General features: G+C 34.1%; 1 protein-coding gene across 48 annotated transcripts in view; it reads left to right on the forward strand.

Annotated features, from left to right (window-relative positions):
- LOC105231504 (protein pangolin, isoforms A/H/I/S) overlaps nucleotides 1-25,634 on the forward strand; it is a 454,601-nt gene that overhangs the window by 197,926 nt on the left and 231,041 nt on the right. For 25 of the 48 annotated variants that reach the window (XM_049460000.1, XM_049460004.1, XM_049460006.1 and 22 more), the window contains 2 exons: nucleotides 19,137-19,332; nucleotides 23,657-23,822. In XM_049460000.1, the coding sequence (XP_049315957.1) occupies nucleotides 19,137-19,332; nucleotides 23,657-23,822 (362 nt within the window). The other 23 variants (XR_007423208.1, XR_007423212.1, XR_007423211.1 and 20 more) reach the window with 6 other exon arrangements.

The raw sequence follows: 25,634 nt of genomic DNA on the forward strand, positions 1-25,634 counted from the left end.
GTACGTGCACACAAGCATGCATATGTGTGTATACTCATATATGTATGTGTATGTCACATAATTCTTGAATAGTGGCCAGTTTAACATTGTAAAATTTACTTAATTTTTTCTCAGTTGTGAAAAAAATCAAAAGGAAGGAGGAAATGCAGTGAAAATGTGAAAGTAATGAAACAAATCAATAACGCAATATGTAACCTGGTTAATACGGTATTCGAAAGGCTAAAGTAACGCCTGTTGTGATTTATTATTTAGAAAATAACCAGATAAGATCATGAAATGCGGTGCTACAGTGTTTAATGTACTAAATCATTTCACGCAATGAAATTTTATGTAATTTCACTGATGAAAGAGTACCATGTGTTTAGGTATTGTTATTAGTGCGCACATCACCTGCAATTGCAGTCAATTTTGCAGCATACATTTTTGTGCAACTGCCTATACATACATTTAGTCCAATGTTTACAATAAACTGCCTGTTTATTATTGATTAGTTGCAACCCATTATGCTAATAAAGTATGAAATTTAAATAAATGAACTTACCTCAAGCAAACTCTCGAACATACATATGTACATATATATTCGATTAAAGTTTATCATAGAAAACACAATACCATTTCATCTTGAGTACAGAAGTTCTCAAGCTACGTTTGAAATTATTGAAATACTACAATTCCAGTTATGCATATACCCACTTTTAAAAATTACCCTGCGAGAAATTGATAGTTTCCAATTACTGAGAATAAATCTTTTGAATTTACAAGATTAACTAAGGTACATACATATATTTATATATATAGAAATCTTTATATATAAAAATTACGTGTCACGTTGTTTGTGCGCAATGGACTCCTAAGCTATTGAACCGATTTTAGTAAAATTTAGCACCCTTCGTACAGTTCTAACCAACTTAGAAGGTATGATAGTAAAAACTATTCATAAATAAAAAATAGAGTGAAATCTCTATTAAATGGATGTTCTATTAAGCGGACAACCCTATCAACTGGACAAAAAGGCTGGTAACCAGACATTGAGAAGGCAGCCTTAAATTCTTTATTTTTCCAATTGAATTTATTCGTATGAACATATTCAAAATTAAACCTCAAGTACAATCTCTTGGATTCTTATACCGAGAAAAACGTTTTCGCCTGTATTCGTAAATAAAAATTTCACTGCATTCAATAGTTTATTATATAGATAATAGTATAAAATGCGTACAGTAACGCGTGGCTCCACTAGTACTCGTATATATATATATTAAACGTTTTCATATAAGTATGTGTTCATATTCATTAATATTTTAACTCAATTCCTATCCATATTGCTTTAGTCCCTGGAAACGGTGTATTAAGTTTGCAACACCCAGCATGTGAGCTCAGAGCTTTGAAGCATGAAGATCTGGCTGCAAATTCGCGACTTAGTGTAGGTTTTGAGACACCGATCTCAAATTATACACACGTCTTTTTCTCCCCAAGAAGCTGCTCATTTGTCGGCCAATATCGGGTGACTATAGCATTTACCTGTTATTTAAATTATTCGATCAAATTCCAGTCCTTGTAAGAAAGGTTTTATGTATGGCAAAATAACTTCACCAACTTCGCAAAGATCATTGGTCAAGGCAAACGTACATTGAGCCACTGTAACTTATAGTTGCCATAGCATTTGAATGAAACATTTTTGTATTTGAAAAGATACCTTCACCAAATTGTTCATACATTATTATCACAAGTAATGCTATAATCTCCGTAAAAGACTTTCAGATCGGACCACTATAGCTGCCATATGAGCTGATCGATCAAAACTATAACTATAATATATTAAATTTTTTTAGAAGGTAGCTTCAGGAAATTGCGCATACAATGTGTCCTAAGCATAGGTGGGCCAATCAAAATCAAGTTCTTGTATATAAGCATTTTTATCTGTGAGCGTATTATAGCTCCGGCGAAGTTAACTATTTCCTTGTTTTCTACAGTATTTTTTAAGAGCTATGATTTATTGGAATTATGTTATAATTTGAAAGTGTTTCTGTAAAAAATTGACGATTTTCCATTAATGAGAGCAATATTTTGAATGAAAGAATTTAATATACCCATATTCCATATAATTACCTATTATTAAATTCTACTCATCGCCATATTGTTTACCTTTTAGCATAATTTATTCGAGTTATAATGTGTAATTTCTTGTACATGTACATATGTATGTACATTTTAAATTGGATTGGATTGCTTGTTATTATCAATATAAATCTAATACGTAAAAAAAGATTAAAGATTAGATTAATTGACGAAAATTGGTATTGACATTTTAAAATTATAAAAATAAAAATAAGACACCAATTCTAATTAAAAGTAATTTTCGCACTACATGCAAATTTTCCTGTTGGGTGAGTGGACAAGTTTCAAATAATCCGAATAGAGAAAGGAAAAGGCAAGAGCTTAATAATTTCCATTTAACCCAAGCGAGAGAGACCTTTTTGGGTAGGTTTTTTCAATTATTGATAAGAGAGCAGCCTGATTTAATGAGAGAAATTCTGAGGCTAGTGCATAATTGTAGCAAACAATAGTAACATAAAAGTTGACACTACTCAAACAATTTTCTACTTCAAACAATATTCACATGCGTGTTTGTATTTACATTAAACTTTTGTATATAAATATTTGAAACTGAATGTAGGTGGTTTATGCGAAAAAGCTGAGTATATACTGGAACAGCAAATTTATCTTTATGATTACATATGTAGATACTCAAAGTTTAATAAATTTAGGATGAAGGTACATATGTAAATATTGGTTGTCAAAAAAGTCTTGCGGTATTTTCGCTAGTTGGCGCTGAAAGCGCGTAGTTCTAGTTTTATTCGTCGCATCGGGCTTGCATGCTATACCTTTTTGGAAAGCTAATTTCACGCGCTAACACGTGTTTGATTGATTCTCGTTTCTTTTAAGTCGTGCGTGAGTTATAGCGTCGCAAACATGGAGCAAAATAAAGAAAAAATACGGCATATTGTACAGTACTACTACGATAAAGGCAAAAATGCATCTCAAGCCGCCAATAAAATTTGTGCAGTTTATGGACCTGATACAGTTTCCATTTCCACCGCACAACGATGGTTTCAACGTTTACGTTCTGGTGTAGAGGTGGTCGAAAATGCGCCACGCTCCGGAAGGCCTGTCGTCGAAAATTGCGATAAAATCGCTGAATTGGTCGAAAGAGACCGGCATAGTAGCAGCCGTAGCATCGGTCAAGAGCTGGGCATGAGTCATCAAAAATTCATTTCAATTTCAATAAAAAAAAAAAATCAATAAAAATACCGCAAGACTTTTTTGACAACCCAATATATTACAGAAAACTATAGATTAAAATCATTTAGTGTATCAGGTGCGTGTTTGGTCTAGTGTCGCAATTTATGTTAATAAGACTTAAACAAACAAGTGAGAAAGGGCTAACAATTTATACTCATGCAAGCTGCAAGAATTAAAGCCAAGTAGACACTTTAAGATGTAAAACGTCAAATAGAGGATCGGAATCTAAGCAATTTTATATAATAATACTCAACGATTATCCTCCTCTCGGCCAACCCACGCGAGGGGCGCAATCCGCGAACGAGCGGAATTAGCCGAGTCATAAAAGGCAAGAGAGTTCTAAGCGTTGCGATCTTAAGCTGCTTAGCTAGAGAAACAAAAATTTCAGCAGCCAAAATTAATAATTAAATTAAAGTTTATAATTTTTAAATGTTACTTGTTAAAAGTAGATAAAATATTTTTTTAATGGTAAAGAGTGAGTCTGTTAGATCAAATGTGCTGGAATGAGAATTGAAATCATAACATATACGGCGGAATGGTTCGTTTAACTCAAAATTTGTTCTAGAAAATTTTAAAAGTATGGGTCTAAACTGCCTGGTAGAGCGAGCGGGAACGTTAAAATTAATATCAGATAAGAGAGATGGGCTACAGGCTGACCCATTCATGAGTTTTAGAATAAATATTATACCAAGCATATCCCTACGACTAGCGAGTGTCGGGAGATTTATAAGTTTTAAGCGGTTAGTGTAAGGGGAAAGATTTAAACTGGAATCCCAATGCAAATGATTTAAGGCAAAAAGTAAAAATTGTTTTTGAACGGACTCTAACTTATCTGAATGAACTTGGTAACTAGGGTTCCAAATCATAGAAGCATACTCTAATATAGACCTCACCAGAGATGTAAAAAGAATTTTTGTGGTAAACGGATCTCTAAATCCTTTAGACCAACGTTAAACAAAACTAAGAGCGCCTTTAGCTTTAAAAACCGTGGCAAATGCGTGAAGATTACAATTGAGTTTGGGGTCCATAGTTACTCCCAGATCAACAAAACTGCATACTTGTTCCAACCTAAAGTTTTGTATTGCGTATGAAGTAGGGTCTACAGATCTACGTGAAAAGCACATCGTTCTACATTTTTCAAAGTTCAATGGCATGTCATTTCTATCACACCAAGGAACTAGGTTGTTTAAGTCTGTTTGCAACTGACATCTTTCGCTGTATGAAGTATACGTTTTAAAAAGTTTTACATCGTCAGCATATAATAAAACTTTTGAAGATTAATAATAAGAAGAACAGAATTGGACTTAGATGGCTACCTTGTGGAACACCTGAAGGAACATTGATAATGTCAGAAAAATGATCGTTAAATATGACTTGTTGAATTCTATTACTAAGATAAGAAGCAGCCCATTTTAGAAATACTGGTTGAAACCCAAGAAGATTAAATTCATTCAAAAGAATTGAATGGTTTACTTTATCAAAAGCTTTACTGAAATTTGTGTATATAACATCAATATTCTTATTCTCCCTAAAGCCCGTTGATACATGTTAATTCAAGCAAATTAGTTATTGTAGATTTCCCTTTACGAAAACCGTTCTGAGAACAAGAAATTAGTGGAGAGATCCGGAAGGTTATGTCGTCTGTTATAATTGCTTAAAAAAGTTTAGGTATTGCAGACAACTTTGCATTCCCCTATAGTTTTCAATAGATGACCTAAATCCACTCTTATATAAAGGGATTGTAAATGACTTTTTCCATATGGATGGAAATAAGCCTTGCATAAGAGATGAATTAAATAGTTTTGTTAGGGGTTGGTACATATATTTGGCACATTTCTTAAGAAAGCATGAGGGAATCATATCTGGGACATAATTGTATGATTGTTCTAACATATTTAACTGATATAAGACGTCTGCTTCGGAAATGGTAGGTGCATTAATGACAGAAATCGGACATAACTTGTGCTGATGCGGAACATTTTTTGGAGATTTTGGAGAGTAGTTGGACTTGAAGAATTCAGCGAACATATTAGAAATAATGTGATTGTCACTAGACATACTAGATGTGTATTTCATAGCGGACGGAAAATTAGAAATCCTGCGTTTGGAGTTGACGAAACCATAGAACAATTTTGGATTACGTATAATATTATATTTTACTTTATTTATTTAATTATTATAACATATTTTGTTAAGTTCAGCAAATTGTCGACGCAATTTAGAATATTTTGAATAGTCAGCAACTAAACCTTTTTTTTTTTTTAAGTTTAAAAGCACGAGATTTTGTATTTTTTCATTTACATAATTCTTTCGAAAACCATAAATTAGAACTTATTTTTTGAGTAACAACACACTTCGGAAAATATTTTTCGAATCAGTTTAAAATAGTTTCATTAAAGGGGGAAGCACTAAATTCAATATTGCCACTGTAGTCTTGCCAAGTTACTTTAGAAAGTTCGTTATTTATCTTCTTAAAATTAGCTTTCGCAAAGTTGAACCGAAAATAAAGGTCTTGTGTATTATTATTAACAAAGTTAGCTATGATTTCGATGTTAATTTCCAAAGCAGGATGATACGGGTCCTCTGGCCGAACCAAAGGATCACATCGGATAACGGAGAACATTGAAGTGTTATCAACATAAACTAGATCTAAGATCTTACCAAACTCGTTTGAAATTAAATTAATTTGGTTAAGACCCAACTCCGACATTTCATCTAAGAACTCGCTAAAACGTAAGCGAGTACTAATCGGAATGGTGTAATCATCAATAGAGTTCCATGATACGCACGGTAAATTGTAATCTCACAAAACAATCGTGGAATCAGTATTATTAGCCATCGAGAAAACATTATTTATTAATGAAGCATGTTGCATATATAGAGATATATCCGAGTGAGGCGGTATATAAAATAAAGTTAAGTAGATAAGGCCACTATTAGCGCAAATACGAATGCACTTAATTTCTATGAAGTCTGCATGCGGAACATCGACTTCTTCAGATGGAATTGAAGAATGAACAGCAAACAAGACACCACCTCCTTTTCTGTTCAGCCGGTCATATCTAAAGATTTCGAATTCGCTGTTGAATATTTCATTATCAAAAATGTGAGGCTTTAGCCAAGTTTCTGTGAAGGCAATGATTTTAAAGTTGCAATGAGCGCTATTTAAATACAAATCAGCAAGTTTTGTATTAAGACCTCTAACATTTTGATAATAAATATTCAGCGAATTATTGTTAATTAGTTTTTTGTAATCACGGAATTTCTTGGCAATTTAGAGATAACTACAGGGGGCTTATTGCGTTTGTGCTCGAATTCGCGCACAAAGACCCCAGATGACCAGAATGAGTTATCAAGTATCAATTGAAAATTGTCAGCGGATACGTCGATCTTAAATGACGAAATATCCCTGTTGTATTTGAAATTAAATTTATGGATGTCTGTATCTTCCGTTTTTAATTTCGACGAGATGTAACTTTTTATATCGTCGACTGTCGTATCCGCAGCAAGTCTCGAGATAAAAATTGCCTTTTTCCGTGGTATTACAACTAAGTTGTTATATGCTGACTTGGAGGTATTTTGAGGCGGATCTTGCGAATTTTTCCGCTTACCGTGTTCAGTAACAGTTTTCTCTGTGTCTTGAGCGGACGGAAGCTTCTCTCCTTGAGAACAAGGGGATTCAAGGTTAATAAGGTCACAGTGGTATCTTCATCAGACGGACGTTTACGTTTAGGTTAAGGTTATGGATTCTCTTCCCGCATATTTAGGCATTGAAATGATTGAAACAGCGTTTCATAATGCCTAAATTTGTCAGTAATGGTTTCAAACTCTCGACCAATCTCCTTGAAACCATTGCGCGCCTGCTTAAAAACTTTAAACAATTCTATTTCTGTTGGTCTGCATTTTAAACAAGACCAGCGCAAGCCCTTACCGTCGAGAATAGAATCCAATATCCTACTTGTCAGTCCAGCACATTTAAGATGAGCAAGCCCATCACAAAGCCAGCAAGAAACAAAGCGTTCCGACTCGCCTTTCTCAGAGCAGTTCGGAAAGTTACAAGTCATAATGAACAAAAAACAATATTAAATAAAAATATAAAAAATGTTAAATAATAAAAGTAAAAGAGCAATGACAAAAATATTTATAACAAATGAGTGCAATAAAAATAGTTGGTTATCAAAGATAACAACATAAAATTGCCCAAATCATTCCGTCATTGGTAGCTCAGTTGGGCTTATTGGGGTATTACGCAAGATAAGCAAAGCTTTGTTTGGAGGGTTCTGTTTTTTCAAAAATTCAATATCCTTTAAAACATCAGTTAATGAAAATTTTCGTTCCTTTAAAACATACTTTTTTTTTGAAAGGTTTTCCAATGGGTAAAAGTAGTAAATTGCTCATGCTAAGAATGCTAAACTTTCAGTGGTGTTCTTGCTTCGTGGTGCAGATGCTTCTTCAGGAAGAATGTATGTTTTTTTCAAGCAGTAATTTCCAATAAATACAGACTTCATGAAATATGTTTTTTTCAAGCAGTAATTTCCAATAAATACAGACTTCATCTGCTTTGAAAATTGCTTTGTGGCAAATGTTATTATTTTTATTTAATACATTAGATGACAGCTTTTCACCACAATCTTTCGGTTGACGTATCCGGAAGTGGTTTTTGAACTTAGTCATCCAACCAACCTGCTCCATTCTAGGAAACTCCCTTGGTAGGGACTTAGGTACTGATATCATGCCATACGTTTTCCTATATTTTAAGTATCATTACCGGACGTGGCGTTTTCTGAAATCTTCTAGGTGGAATCATCCAAAATCTTTGGTATATCTTATAATCATAAAGGTTTTCTATTTCACATTGTACCTTCTAAACTAAACGAATCGAAATAGAACCGATTTTTTAATCGATCCTCAGTAGTCGAAGTCGATTAAGAATCGGTTCTTGACATTCGAAAAATCGATTATTTTACGAGAAACTCGATTTTCGAGTAGAATCGGAATCGAGTTTACCATCCCTACTGGCAGCTATCGGGGCACATATAAAACCTCCGCACAATAACCACCACAAAAAAAATGATTTTTTTCCATGTAATTTATATGGAAAACAGAAAATTTGAAATAGGCACCTCTTAATATTAATATTAAGAGCCCATGTTTTGAGTGACTTTTTTTTACACATTTTCGAAAGTTTTGAGTCTGTTTCTCAGTTGCCTCAGAATGGTACACCCTAAGGTACATATATACATAACAAATTTAGCATACATTCTAAGAATTAAATGATAAATGTCTGATTTATACAAAGTATATATAAAACAAGAAAAAACGTTAACTTCGGTTGTACCGAAGCTATAATACTCTCAAAAATACAAAAGATTTCTTAGAAGAACGCTGATCGATCAGTTTGCATGACAGCTATATATATTCTACAGTGACTCGATCTGAACGATTTTTTCGGAGTTTGATTTAGATATTCTGTCAATTGAAAAAGTTTTCCGTAAAATCGCTTTCCGATCGTTCAGTTTATATACTAGCTGTATGCTATAGTCCAGTTCTACAAATGAGCACCTTCTTAGTTAAATATTTCAAATAGATATCTGAAAAACTGAGGCACTTGTTCGTATATACATATAAAGAGAGACGGACATGGCTAAAACGACTCAGCTCGTCACGTTGATCATTTATTTATAGATTGTAGGTCTTTGAAGTTTTTTTTTTTGTTTTACAAATATCGGGAAAAAAACCTGTAGGGAAAATGCAAGCATGGAACCAATTTTTTGATCAAGTAATCTAAGACAGACTACTAAATTTTAAATAAGTAATAATAAAATGGACTAAGACCTACCCAATATTTAAATTATATATTTACTTGTTGGATACTAATAAGAGATTAAACCAATGCTCGTCCAGTATAACGAACTTTCGTAATGACGAATTTTCGGTTGAACTTCTTTGCAAAAACAAAGGTTTCGTTAATCTAGTGATATTTTAAAAGTTGTAGAACATCAAAATACTTTCTTCGCGCGGTCGGTTCTATTTCGATTCGTTTAGTTTAGAAGGTACAATGTGAAATAGAAAACCTTTATGATTATAAGATATACCAAAGATTTTGGATGATTCCACCTAGAAGATTTCAGAAAACGCCACGTTCGGTAATGATACTTAAAATATAGGAAAACGTATGGCATGATATCAGTACCTAAGTCCCTATCAAGGGAGTTTCCTAGAATGGAGCAGGACCTAATCCTATTAGCGGGGCCTTTGAAAGACAAATAATGGTTGGATGACTAAGTTCAAAAACCACTTCCGGATACGTCAACCGAAAGATTGTGGTGAAAAGCTGTCATCTAATGTATTAAATAAAAAATAATAACATTTGCCACAAAGCAATTTTCAAAGCAGATGAAGTCTGTATTTATTGGAAATTACTGCTTGAAAAAAACATACATTCTTCCTGAAGAAGCATCTGCACCACAAAGCAAGAACACCACTGAAAGTTTAGCATTCTTAGCATGAGCAATTTACTACTTTTACCCATTGGAAACCCTTTCAAAAAAAAGTATGTTTAAAAGGAACGAAATATTTGGTGAGTAATTTTCATTAACTGATGTTTTAAAGGATATTGAATTTTTGAAAAAACAGAACCTTCCAAATAAAGCTTTGCTTATCTTCCGTAATACTGTTACTGAACACGGTAAACGGAAAAATTCGCAAGATCCGCCTCAAAATACCTCCAAGTCAGCATATAACAACTTAGTTGTAATACCACGGAAAAAGGCAATTTTTATCTCGAGACTTGCTGCGGATACGACAGTCGACGATATAAAAAGTTACATCTCGTCGAAATTAAAAACGGAAGATACAGACATCCATAAATTTAATTTCAAATACAACAGGGATATTTCGTCATTTAAGATCGACGTATCCGCTGACAATTTTCAATTGATACTTGATAACTCATTCTGGTCATCTGGGGTCTTTGTGCGCGAATTCGAGCACAAACGCAATAAGCCCCCTGTAGTTATCTCTAAATTGCCAAGAAATTCCGTGATTACAAAAAACTAATTAACAATAATTCGCTGAATATTTATTATCAAAATGTTAGAGGTCTTAATACAAAACTTGCTGATTTGTATTTAAATAGCGCTCATTGCAACTTTAAAATCATTGCCTTCACAGAAACTTGGCTAAAGCCTCACATTTTTGATAATGAAATATTCAACAGCGAATTCGAAATCTTTAGATATGACCGGCTGAACAGAAAAGGAGGTGGTGTCTTGTTTGCTGTTCATTCTTCAATTCCATCTGAAGAAGTCGATGTTCCGCATGCAGACTTCATAGAAATTAAGTGCATTCGTATTTGCGCTAATAGTGGCCTTATCTACTTAACTTTATTTTATATACCGCCTCACTCGGATATATCTCTATATATGCAACATGCTTCATTAATAAATAATGTTTTCTCGATGGCTAATAATACTGATTCCACGATTGTTTTGTGAGATTACAATTTACCGTGCGTATCATGGAACTCTATTGATGATTACACCATTCCGATTAGTACTCGCTTACGTTTTAGCGAGTTTTTAGATGAAATGTCGGAGTTGGGTCTTAACCAAATTAATTTAATTTCAAACGAGTTTGGTAAGATCTTAGATCTAGTTTATGTTGATAACACTTCAATGTTCTCCGTTATCCGATGTGATCCTTTGGTTCGGCCAGAGGACCCGTATCATCCTGCTTTGGAAATTAACATCGCAATCATAGCTAACTTTGTTAATAATAATACACAAGACCTTTATTTTCGGTTCAACTTTGCGAAAGCTAATTTTAAGAAGATAAATAACGAACTTTCTAAAGTAACTTGGCAAGACTACAGTGGCAATATTGAATTTAGTGCTTCCCCCTTTAATGAAACTATTTTAAACTGATTCGAAAAATATTTTCCGAAGTGTGTTGTTACTCAAAAAATAAGTTCTAATTTATGGTTTTCGAAAGAATTATGTAAATGAAAAAATACAAAATCTCGTGCTTTTAAACTTAAAAAAAAAAAAGGTTTAGTTGCTGACTATTCAAAATATTCTAAATTGCGTCGACAATTTGCTGAACTTAACAAAATATGTTATAATAATTAAATAAATAAAGTAAAATATAATATTATACGTAATCCAAAATTGTTCTATGGTTTCGTCAACTCCAAACGCAGGATTTCTAATTTTCCGTCCGCTATGAAATACACATCTAGTATGTCTAGTGACAATCACATTATTTCTAATATGTTCGCTGAATTCTTCAAGTCCAACTACTCTCCAAAATCTCCAAAAAATGTTCCGCATCAGCACAAGTTATGTCCGATTTCTGTCATTAATGCACCTACCATTTCCGAAGCAGACGTCTTATATCAGTTAAATATGTTAGAACAATCATACAAATATGTCCCAGATATGATTCCCTCATGCTTTCTTAAGAAATGTGCCAAATATATGTACCAACCCCTAACAAAACTATTTAATTCATCTCTTATGCAAGGCTTATTTCCATCCATATGGAAAAAGTCATTTACAATCCCTTTATATAAGAGTGGATTTAGGTCATCTATTGAAAACTATAGGAGAATGCAAAGTTGTCTGCAATACCTAAACTTTTTGAAGCAATAATAACAGACGACATAACCTTCCGGATCTCTCCACTAATTTCTTGTTCTCAGAACGGTTTTCGAAAAGGGAAATCTACAATAACTAATTTGCTTGAATTTGTATAACATGTATCAACGGGCTTTAGGGAGAATAAGAATATTGATGTTATATACACAAATTTCAGTAAAGCTTTTGATAAAGTAAACCATTCAATTCTTTTGAATGAACTTAATCTTCTTGGGTTTCAACCAGTATTTCTAAAATGGGCTGCTTCTTATCTTAGTAATAGAATTCAAAAAGTCATATTTAACGATCATTTTTCTGACATTATCAATGTTCCTTCAGGTGTTCCACAAGGTAGCCATCTAGGTCCAATTCTGTTCTTCTTATTATTAATCTTCAAAAGTTTTATTATATGCTGACCAGAGAACTGCAAAAATCACTATTTTGTTGATTTACTCATACGCGAACTTTTTCATTCAACTCAACTCACTAAAAAAAACACAGTGATAAGTAAAAATCAACTCAGTTTGCCGTATATATCATTCCGAGCATCTTGAGTCTTCGGTTCAAAATTTCTCATTCAATTCAACTCACTGAACAAAAGAAAAAGTGCCGCTTGCTGCGCGCATGAGTAAAATGATACGAGTTGATTTTTACGAGTTGAGTGTTGTTCTTGTTCAAAACAATGATTGTTGAACCGAATGAGCAAGCGCCCGTAATCATTATATTGAACACGAGCCGAACAAACTCGGAATGAAACAAAAAATCGCACGCACCCGAGTGAATTTAAAATCAACCACGAAAATGTGAGCGCATGCAAGTTTGATCGGCTGATCCGAACAGGGTGATTATCCCGCTGTTGAGCGCGTACGAATGTTTTTCATTCACCCGAAGCCGTTTTCTGATGCTGACGATGTAAAACTTTTTAAAACGTATACTTCATACAGCGAAAGATGTCAGTTGCAAACAGACTTAAACAACCTAGTTCCTTGGTGTGATAGAAATGACATGCCATTGAACTTTGAAAAATGTAGAACGATGTGCTTTTCACGTAGATCTGTAGACCCTACTTCATACGCAATACAAAACTTTAGGTTGGAACAAGTATGCAGTTTTGTTGATCTGGGAGTAACTATGGACCCCAAACTCAATTTTAATCTTCACGCATCTGCCAAGGTTTTTAAAGCTAAAGGCGCTCTTAGTTTTGTTTAACGTTGGTCTAAAGGATTTAGAGATCCGTTTACCACAAAAATTATTTTTACATCTCTGGTGAGGTCTATATTAGAGTATGCTTCTATGGTTTGGAACCCTAGTTACCAAGTTCATTCAGATAAGTTAGAGTCCGTTCAAAAACAATTTTTACTTTTTGCCTTAAATCATTTGCATTGGGATTCCAGTTTAAATCTTTCCCCTTACACTAACCGCTTAAAACTTATAAATCTCCCGACACTCGCTAGTCGTAGGGATATGCTTGGTATAATATTTATTCTAAAACTCATGAATGGGTCAGTCTGTAGCCCATCTCTCTTATCTGATATTAATTTTAACGTTCCCGCTCGCTCTACCAGGCAGTTTAGACCCGTACCTTTAAAATTTTCTAGAACAAATTTTGAGTTAAACGAACCATTCCGCCGTATATGTCATGATTTCAATTCTCATTCCAGCACATTTGATCTAACAGACTCACTCTTTACCATTAAAAAAAATCGATCTTCAGTAGTCGAAGTCGATTAAGAATCGGTTCTTGACATTAGAAAAATCGATTATTTTACGAGAAAACTCGATTTTCGAGTAGAATCGGAATCGAGTTTACCATCCCTACTAGCAGCTATCGGGGCACATATAAAACTTCCGCACAATAACCACCACAAAAAAAAAGATTGGTTTTCCATGTAATTTATATGGAAAACAGAAAATTTGAAATAGGCACCTCTTAATCATCTTTTGAGTGACTTTTTTTTACACATTTTCGAAAGTTTTGAGCCTGTTTTCCAGTTGAAAAAAAAGGTTGCCTCAGAATGACACACCCTAATGTACCTGTTTGTTAACTGCTAAACTGGTGATGTGCGAAAAATTATGCCGTAATAATTTGCATAATAATAAATTTTTTGCAATTATTTTGCAACATACAGCTCAAGCGACAATTTCAAAACCAAGGAAAACTAGTAACAAAACCTATACCTTTATGAGTATAATGAAGAACATATAAAAGTACAAAAAGGTTAACAATCTCAAATACTACTAGAACCAGGTTCAAAAGCCAATTAAAGTGTAATATAATATCAAGCAAATTATAAAGGAGCTCAACTGGTCTAATTAACATTGGAAAAGTTGATAAAAGCTCCTGTGCATACATGTGTCGCTGTTTTCCAACGCCGTCAACGCTTTTACCGATTTTACTAAACGAACCTGACACAAATAAAACAACCACGCAGTCGCAGTCATCTGTAGATTCCTTAGAACGATCCTGCGCTGATCCCATGGCTATGGCCGCACATACGTTATTAGTTGCATCCACCGACTATGTTATGCCTACGACTGATAGCATCAAAAACAATAACAATGATGAAGTCAGAAATTCAAATATAAACGTGCTAAACCAGCAAAACAAATGCTCTGTTAGTAATAATATAGACCAAGTTATCCCTGCAAGTGAAACGTTAAATTCTTACCCGTCGGTCCATGTTTTACCAATTTTAGTAGATATGCACTCTTCTCATGATGACAGCCTAAAACTAGCTGCATCACCGGTGCAGAGTAAGTCCTTTTCAGAAGACATAACCGATATTGACCACATTTATGCATGCGATAGAGATTGTATAACTAAGCAGCTTGTCGATGAAAAGCTATGCAGTTCAACAGATTTGAGCGGATCTCCTGGTCACGAAACCAATACTCATAAATTGCTAACTAATCACACTCGTTCATATTTTGAGCATGACTTTAAACAGCAAGTAGCACCCGTTGTACTTATTCCTCAAGATCATCACCCCCAGCACCAGCAAAAATATTCGCAAACTCAAGTAACTCAAGCCAACAATGAAGTCATAAACGGTAAAGAAATTGATATTACAAATAGAGAGCACCAGGCGGTAAATAGTAATAATGCCAGTGCCAATGGAGGTCTATGTGGTACATCGAGTGAAACTAATGTCGTCGAAGCTGACACACGAAGAAATATTCCGGTCCTTGATGTGCTGCTTAACGACGAGCAATCGAAAAATATGTTTAAACATTTGTCACCACCTAAGATGGGTTTAGCGCAAGAGAGTACACACGTTGTAGCCGTGCAGAAAAATATTGGTCCAAATGCGGTTCCTGTTGGGCAAGATAATTTTCCACCACCTAACGATTGTATAATTCCCGTCGGCAGTTCTACTTTTTTATATGAAAAAGAGAGCCAGCTCCTAACTAAACTCTTTGCTACAGATCTGGTAATACCAAAATGTTATACACCAACAAGTGCGGTAAACTGCTTTCATGTGGATGCCGAAGATATTGGCGGCCCCAACAAATCAGGAAACCGTTCGCAGCATAGTAACGATATGTTAGATAATGCAAAAGAAAAGCATGATGTTGACTTAAGTATGCAAAGTGCGCGCTCTACTTTACCCTCTACTGAGGCCACCAAACAGTTAAACGTACCTCCCGCGGCACTTAATTTGCTAACAGAAATACTTTTGCTCCAACAAGACTATCAGCACAAACAGCAGTCAGAACTACTAGGATCGGCTCCAAATAATGCTAATATTGCAACTGCTTTACAGAAGGATCAACTGCACATGAATAAGTTGTCGACGGCATCTCCGCTGTCAGCACCTCTGGCGCTCCCATTTCCTTTCCAATTACCGCTTCCATTGTCATTGTCCCTTCCTCTGCCGCTGCCGTTACCACTGTCAATGCCACCTATGCCAATTCTTGATAACACTAAAAATATTAACAGCAGCAATTCGATTTCGAAACAGTATAATTTCGAAGAGCCGGCGTTCCTAACAGGCGATTCAACTGACGAATGTAAAGATCAGATTTATTTGAAATCTAAGCACGAACCAGCAACACACCGCGAGCACCAGCAAAAATCAACGGCATCTTCACAGCAACAAGCTTCGAACCATTTTTTAACTACACAATTTCTGTATTCGCGTCTGTTACCCGCACTAGCCGATAATTTGAGGGAACGGGATCTCCATATGATAGACTGCGCGCCCAGTATTTCGATGCTAAACACGCTTGCAAGCAGTACAGAACCTTCCGAAAATGATAGTAATAACAATCGAAACAATTTGCCAAACGACAACAGTGAAAACGTTGATACCAAGTCAGCGTTTGATACCGTAACTCTCTCTCCAAAGCAAATCAACACACAATACACGAGTACACCCAATTTACCCACCGACATCAGCAGGACCGACAGGTTTAGTTCCATACTGACAAACAAAAATGCAACTAGTACAAATCTGAGTGGTACTGAACTTTTATCTGCACAAGAGGCGGCGCTTACGCAAGCCCAAATACAACTTGATAAGTATTTAGGGCTTAGCAATCAGTTTATTGAGCTCACACAAAACAATTTAACAATATCTGAAAAACTTACTGCGCACATTGTACCACACGTGTGGGAGAACATGCAGCAATCTAAACAATTAATTCATTCAACACAGACGCAGTTGAGTTTACTTAGGCGACAATGCGCCAGCGCAAAGTTTTACTACGAGCGAACGATGCGTCGGCTGTACTCAAGCGATTATAAGTATCTGTCACAGTTACAAGAGCGTAAAAAACCCTCCGCATATTCATCATCCTGGTGTCCGAATAACATTGTAACTCGGGCAGCAGTAATTGCAGCAATGGCGGCTGCGTCGGAATTACAGCCACTGCCGACAAATACTTTTGTTAAAACGGAGTGTTCTATTAGTGGTAAAAGTGAAATAACCGATAAAGAATGTGAGCGTGCTTTAGATAAAAGTCAGACATTGTTAGAAATAGAGACTGTTATTGAGCGTTACGTTAAGGCGGTATGCAAAAATAGTGAAGATGCAGACGCAGTTGCTAATGAGATTAGCGGCAGTGACTTCGAGCCGAGATCTGATGATAATTATGCCAACACAAGAACTGCTGTTTATAGTTCTTCAGGAATAGCAAATAATTATGATGGGGAATGTGAATTTGAATGCAATGCGAATGTAAAGCGTGGTAATAAAACATCACCACCCTTCACTGTTGGCAGCAATAAAAACTGGCGATTGTTAGAGGCATCGTCTCCTATCTGCTTTTGGCATCCAGATAATCGAGGGCTGAGCGTAAATGAAGGCGTGATTTCTGCTTCCGAAATTATACTGGAATGTGCTGCATTAAGTGTTCAAGCGCATATGCAAGACTCCTCTATTGTTGTAAACGAAATGGTTGGTGAAAGAACGTCTACCACCTCACACGAATGTGAACGTGGTGCAATAACTGAAAATTCTGAGCATACGACTACGGACGGTGAAACATTTCAAGGCTTACTCCTAAGAAGAGTTCTAAACCAGCGCTCAGGTTCCTACAATGGCGATCATGACACTGAAGTAATCAAGAATACAAATAACGAAAAAAAAGAAATACAACAATCACCTTCAGGTTCGCCAATGGCCGTGAATGCCACAAACTCTCCTAACATGCTGACACCAACGTCCACGCCAACTACTACACCGACGCCGCCCAACATAAGTGCTGCTGTTGTTGGAAAAAATCATCGCAAATCAAATTATGCTCATCACCTCGAACCATCAATCAGCCCTGCAACTACAAACTTAACTCACAAAAAGGCTTTATTTTATGAACAATCGAATTCTCAAACGCTTAGACAATGTTACAGCAGCAACAATGGCGGCGATATTGCTAACAATAATACTAACGATATCAACATGGACAACAAAATTGAATCAAGTAAGAAACTTGAGGCTCTGCAAGTTATTCAGGCAACGTCGGAATCACCGGCTTCACCTTCAGTGGCAGTAAATATTGGGCATAACAAAAAAAATCACCAACACCAACAACAGTATACGCTTCATCAGCCACAGCAGCAGCAGGCAGCGTTCAGTGGTTGCAGTAGCAGCAGCACTGGCGGTAGCGGCAGCGGTTGTTTATATGGTCTAAATGCTCCATCATCTAGTACTAACAGCGGAAAAACTACAGCAGCAGTGGCGGCATTGCAGGAACGCGCTTTTGCCAATATTTTTAAGGCACGTTTTAACGCGCTAACGGCTGCAGCTGTAATGAATGCTACAGTGGGTATTTCGGCGGCTGCTGCCGCCGCATCCGTAATAGATGGACCGTATGATTTAAGCATCGGCAGAAAAGCTAATCAAGCGTAATGGTTTCCTTATTTACTTTTATTATTAATAACAAAATATAAATAATTTTTTATTCAGTATCTTTTCTTTGTATGAAATTAGTTTTTACTTGGAGCTCGTTATTCAAATTCGACGGTTAGGTAAAACAAGGTGTTTCTGCATACACCAGTTGCCGCCCCTTATTTAGACACTAATTTTAATATCAAATTCCAGATTGAAGAAAAAATTATGCTAAATACGGGATTAAAAAAATGTTCTCACAAACCGTACAAAAATTCACCTAATTTCTAATTTTTAACCCGAAATACGGGATTAAAAGAGAATTTGCTCTTAATATGTTTTATTTCTAATTTTTAATCCCAAATAATAGATTTAAAAATAATATAATTAAATAAAAAAATATAAATTTTTATTTCCGAACATCTTGGCTTAGAAAATATTCATCACTATTCAGATCATTCGATTTTTAATTTTTTATTCCATCTTCATTTTTAAAATAAAATTTCAATTTGGGCTAAAAATTGACATTTAAATTTTTAATTCAAAATTTTTGAAATATAAATTCGCAACCCTGTTCACACATTTGGTCACGCAATTTCATTTAATTTAAGAATACTCAACCGAAATTAGCTAAAAAAAGACTTGATCAGAATAGTTTATGGCATTCAATTATTAATTTACATTCAGATGCATTTGGTAAGCACTGTACTTGTCGGAAATCCAGCCTCAACGCATCGAGTAGGCTAATTAGCTCAGCATTTTTTTATTCTTACGTTAGTTTGATTTTATTTGCATAAACTTGTATACAGCTAATTGCCGACTATTAATTATTTGTTAATTTATGTTTGCAAATTGCACTTTTTATTTACAGAAACTTAGATAGTAAAATATCAACGGCTAATCCACAAGGAAATGAGTGCAAAGACAATTCGAATGAGAAGAAGAAACCGCATATCAAAAAGCCACTGAATGCGTTCATGCTCTACATGAAAGAGATGCGAGCCAAAGTTGTTGCCGAGTGCACTTTGAAAGAATCGGCTGCGATAAATCAAATACTTGGTAGAAGGGTAAGCCGGATAAGTACAAAACGAATCTTTATAAATAATATATATAAATAATACTTTCCAATACATAATTTGTAGTATAATAAAACAAACAAAATAAATGGTGTAAAAGATACTTAAATAACGATAGAGCTGCCATATAAGATTAATATGGACTAAGAATGAGCGAAATAAGAAATAATTAAGCTCTGTTGACATGCATTTCACTGCCTGTATAAATCTTTCATAGATAATAACATATTTTATTATTAATTTCGTAAAAAAAACTGTTAATTATCTCGTAATAATGGGAATTATCAAACCATTTTCCTATGACTTCAACAACGGTCCCTGAAACAAAAAAATCTTTTAATCAAGGGAAATATGTACTCGTAATTTAGAAATGAAAATAAATTAAATATTGCCAATGTCGATATGCCATTTATTTTTATTTGCAGTGGTCCCGCTAATACACGGTTTTCTTGTAAGGGTGATATGATTTCTTAAAAAAACGCACTAATGGTTAAAGAATTAAAATGTTTTTAACACGTTCAATATTGACTTCTATAGCTTTAAGGAAGTCTGGTTTATTACTAAAGACCAATGGGGTTAGGGGTAGTTGGAATTTTCAAAAAATTATTTTTTTTTTTTGCATTTTCGTTTAGTGTAATAATTTTTTGAAAGTATTCTCTGAAAATTTCACGTTGATCTGATAATAAGTTTTTGAGTAATTTGACAAATAACAAAAAGAGCTCGGGCACTTCAAAGTGCTAGTGTGAAACTTTAAACGCGTTTTTTTTTCAAAACTATGTTTTTTGAACTGGTGGCAACTGCAACTCGAAAACCGCTCAGTAGATTTTAATGAAATTTATAGCTTTTAGAATGCATAATAAACTCGGGCCAGGATTTTTATTTTTTCGAAAATTTCGATTTTTTAAGACCAATTAACTGTTGATTTTTTCCCAAAAATTTAGAAAAAGATTTCCTGAGGCCGCCATTTTGTTAATTTTTGAAAAAAAAAATCTTTCGATCAGGACCAGGATTCTTTATTCATAAAACAATTTTTTTTTGTCCGATTCATTTTAGATGAATCTCCAAGGTCTTATGGTTGTCACCGCAAGTACCTTTTTTTGGAACAGGATGAACACAAACAACTATAACTTTGGAAATTCATTTTTTTTTATTTGAAGTTTTCGTGACTTCAAGTCAACACATTCTATAATAATGCCACATTACTATTTTTGTGAAATAATACGATTTAATAGCAAAAAAATACTGAAAATTCTCATTTTTTCGTGCCTCTGACACCCCACAATTCATCACAATTTCTTGAAATAATCCACAATTTTCTCGCAATAATTCGGTTGTTGCACTTGTTGTGTAACATAACCAGGTGTTGTCAAGATCATCTTCTTCAAATTGCGGACATAAGAATTTGGTTATCATCGATTATACATTTATATTAACGGTGTTACCGATTTCATTTGGAATGAAGTTCGGACCGTTGATTCCATCAGACCAAAAACCACAGTAAACTGTCAATTTAGGTGAATGCAATGGTTGTTCATGAACAACTTTTAGATTTTCTACGCATCAGTTTTTTTTATTTACAGCACCACTCAGATGAAAGTGAACCTCTTCGGAGAAGATGATTTTCTTAAAAATGCGTAATCGTTTTCAAATTGCTCCAAGGCAAAATCATCAAATTCACTACGTTTAGAATGGTCCACTGGTTTCAGCTCTTGAGTGAAAACAATACAGATACAAACGAAACGATACTTAGAAATCATATCATCTCTATCGGACAACCCGGTATGTACTCGTGCTGCATACTTCTGGTGTAGTGGTTACACCAGCGCAGTATTTGCTTTAATTTGTGGTAATTCAGAGACAATCTGCTGGTTGACACAAAAATGGATTTCCTTTGTCGGGCTTTTCTGTCTCATTTGTTTGTAAAACAATATCTACTGTAAATCACACATATTCAATATGGCACTAGAAAACGTTTAGCATTCAATACAGTCAGTTTCTTGTAATTTTCATGTGATGAAAGTACCGCCATTCCATTCGTTGTATCGACGTTGACATTGTGCAAATATACAAGTATATGTAAATACGTATGACCTTGATTGATTAATGTAAGATTTATTGAGTGAAACACATTAATGGCAATGGCAACGCAAAATTAATACACAATGCGGTTATAGGATAGAAATAGACACAATTCCTTAAAAAATTTCCATTTTCACAATAGTTGTTATTAAGATTCTTTACGACGTTTCTTGAAAAAGCGTGAAACTGAAATTTAATTTGATCGATAAGAATTACTTCTATGCATCGTGAAAGACTGCTCAATCTTGTAACTTTTTCTAATAAATACTAGACTGAGCGCTCGTAATTACCTAATTTAGTAACAAGCTGCAACTTAAGATTTTTTTGCGTTTTTTCTTGTTGTACAGAACCACTGCATTTAAAAGTCTGTTGAAATATTACAAGGTCTGTCGCAAAAGAAACAGAACTTTTTAAATATAACTGTTTCTGGTGGCGCCACCTATTGGTGGGTATACTGAATAAAAAGTTTGTTCTCTTGTTGACATTTTGTAAAAATTTTAAGACAATTGGATAACTACAATCGATGTTATCGATCAAAAAGTGACAGCAGCTTTTGGTCATCGGTCGTAAAATGCATATAAAGACAATGCTGATTTGGTTTTACGATTCCGAGGGTGTTGTACACCAAGAGTTCGTCCCACTTCGCCAAACGATTAATGCTGTGTTTTACCTTGGTGTTATGAAGCGTCTTTTGTCACGCATTCGTCGCGCTCGACCACAATACCATGAGGCAGAGTTCTGGCGCCTGTTGCACGATAATACGCCGTGTCATCGGTCGACGCTTGTCACTGATTTTTTGACAAAAAACTCCATATTAACCATTAATCACTCACCCTAGTCACCTGATCTGGCACCCTGTGATTTTTACCTATTTGGAAAACTTCATTTGCCCTGAAAGGACACTGTTTTCAGGACATTTCAGCTATCCAAAAGGCGACGACCGATATTCTCAAGAGCATTCCGAAAAATGACCTTAAACACTCATTTGAAATGCTCATTGGCTAAACGCTGTATCGAAGCACAAGGAAACTACTTTGAATAAAAAAATATAACTTTTGAAAAATATTAATTTTTTGTTTTTCTTTACAGTCCTGTTTATTTTACGACAGATCTTGTATGTCCCTTTTATGGTTTTAAACTCTCCTCAGCTGAATTCAACTTCAGATCAACTAAACTCGTTTTTGGTATTACGAATTTCATTGGTGTTGCCAACATAGAAACTGAAGATTTGACAGATAATTAAATAACTCAAAATTTTTTAAATTACAGTTTAACAATACTGCAAACGAAACATTTTTTGACGGATTAAGTTGATATCGATAATACCGAATTTCAAAACATAATTTTAGAAGGAAAAATGCACAATGTGCATGTGTTTGCCTTTTCTAGAAGTCCTATAGCAATTATGTATAAGCATTTTAATGCTTCAGCCTACTGAAGTACCATGAAAAACTGTTTTTTGATACACAAACATATGTGTGTAAATGTGTTTAATATATATTTTTGCTTTTGCTCAGTATGAGCGAAGTATTTTGTTGGAAAGTCAGTAAAATAGACGTTTTGTTTTGCAACTTTGTTTTTTCTTTTATATTTATTGAAATCTCTTTAATAAACTTTAATCGGAATATATATTTTGTGAAAATTAAACCGAATAAATTGAATTAAAGATAAAGCGAAGGAATTTTCATATGCTGTAAGAAAATATTCCACTACTAGTTTAAACAGTCTGCAACTAATAATAATAATAAAAGATTAAAAAACCAAATACGTAATTAAGCGGATGGCTAAGGTACTTACCTAAGTTTGAAGGAAAAGGAAACACTTAGTAGCATACAAAACGCAAAAAATGTAAATACGTACACTCCCCCTAGCACATTCCCACACACAAATATGAACATATACAAAAATACTTGGAAATGATGTGTGTGTGTGTCGACGTACACATATGGCTTTTTTCGATTAAATCAATAATTGCATTAGTTTTTTTTTTGTTTTGATTTTCAAAATTCAACAAGCAAATAAATTAATATATCAAAATTGAAACGATTCTTTTGTTTTCGTTTTTTGCTTTTATTTTCTGTTCCAAAATGTATTCGTCGAAATTTGGCTTTGGTTGGATCCACACATATATCACATCTAACACCATGAAAAACTAAACTAATTACAACGATCTATCGCATTATTACGTACGACGCATCAATACTACCAACATACTCTCACAATTCTGTAACAATAGTGGCATGAACTTAGCCGTGAAGAGCAAAGTAAATATTACGAAAAGGCGCGACAAGAGCGCCAATTACATATGGAATTATATCCAGGGTGGAGCGCACGGGACAACTACGGCTATGTTTCGAAAAAGAAAAAGCGTAAAAAAGACCGTTCACCCGCGGATTCGGGAGGTATTAAAATAAAAATTAAATTTTATTTTTCGAAACAAACTAAATATATTGTACAAGTAATATATAAGAACATACATACTATATACATTTTTCATTTGCAATTACTGCACTAATTTTACTTGTTTACTTGCACTCAAAATATTTACATATTTGATAATTTACGAAGTATTAATAATTTTTTTAGAGTTTTTATTTTATTTATTTAGTCTATAATTTAGCAAGTACAGTTCACATATGTATATATATTTTTTTTATTTTTAATAAATATATGCTACAGCTATGTTAGTAGTAGTTATTTATTTACCTACAGTATAATGGCCTTACGCATACGCTTTGTGTCTTAAAGTTGCCACATGCTGTTGTATAACGCTCAGTCAATCTAAGGCAGACAATTGTGGAATAATTGACTTTTACTAAGGTTGCCGATATTTTATTATTGTATAATCTTGCAATTTCTTTGACTCAAATGCCATTTTATCTTCTGAAACAAAGAAGTCGCATTGTAATCTACAGAAATTTGACTAAAATAACAAAATATGCCTATAATTAGTACTTTAGTTTGTATAAGTACATCTGACAAAAGATTTTTGTCGTTGCTAATAATCACCTTTTTATACGAATGATTGCTCCTGCTCAAATTATTACCTTTATAAATTATTAACAAACATATAGTTGTTGCAGCAGCTCAACCACTTTCACCCAATCGGAAATTTCAATTTAAATTCAGAATAATTTGTGAAATAAAATCAATATTAAAAATATGTTGACCAATAGGGTTCATGTTTAGTGAGGATCTTTTTACATAAAATGAAATTTTCAAAATGACAATAGTAAAAAAAAGTATTAAAATAAGTTTCTCATATAAGTATTAAAGTAGTTTATATTTATGTAGCCGATTTTATTTTGTTTTTTATTTACTTTAATGAAGCAATTCATTTGATTACTTACAATAGCTAATTTTATCCCAATGATTATTTGCTTTGAATTGGTAGAAAATATTTGTTCCAGCTAAATTAATGTACCAAAATATTTATTCAGCTTATTAACAATTCTGCATGTATTTTTAAACAGTGGAATCTTTACCATTAAACACTATCATTAAAATAATATATGCACAAGTGGTGGATCCACAGGGGGATGCAAAGTTTCAACTCAAAAGCGAATATTTTAATTCAAATTCAGATTAATTTCGAATTCTTATTAATATTTAAAATATATTGGAAGCAGCATATTTTCATTGTTGGCAAAACTTTATATTAGAAAATGTTGCGAGAGAATTCAATATTCATTGTTCGATGACCTACGATCCACCTTAAACTATAGGTCACATAATTAATAACTGTTATAAAACAAATCTCTATATTCATTTTATTATTGTTGTGTGAAGGGCATACTGTTATCCACAACATGCATAGATGAATGACATAATGCTTAATTTAATTGAAATACAATATCTTCTAGTCAGATATATGAGTTATAAACTCAATGGTGGTTACGAAAATCGGCAATCACTACACTTACAAGGTGTTTTCCAAAGTAAAGAGGACTTTTTTAATCTAGCGCCCCCTGGTGGCGCCATCTATGTCGACTAGTGCGTTAGAATCTGCTATCTTTACCGATTGACCAGTGAGAATTTCATGACATTTCATTGATTGCAAGTGAAGTTATTGCGTTTTAAGTGTCAGTATGTTTGTGTTGTCGGTGCGAGAATGAGCTTCGAACAAAGAGCCAACATTAAATTTTGTTTTAAAATTGGTAAAACTTTTACCGAAACGTTTCAATTGATGAAACAAGTTTATGGCTATGATTGCC

The sequence above is a fragment of the Bactrocera dorsalis genome, chromosome 6, assembly GCF_023373825.1.
Source record: "Bactrocera dorsalis isolate Fly_Bdor chromosome 6, ASM2337382v1, whole genome shotgun sequence".
Classification (NCBI taxonomy): Eukaryota; Metazoa; Arthropoda; class Insecta; order Diptera; family Tephritidae; genus Bactrocera; species Bactrocera dorsalis.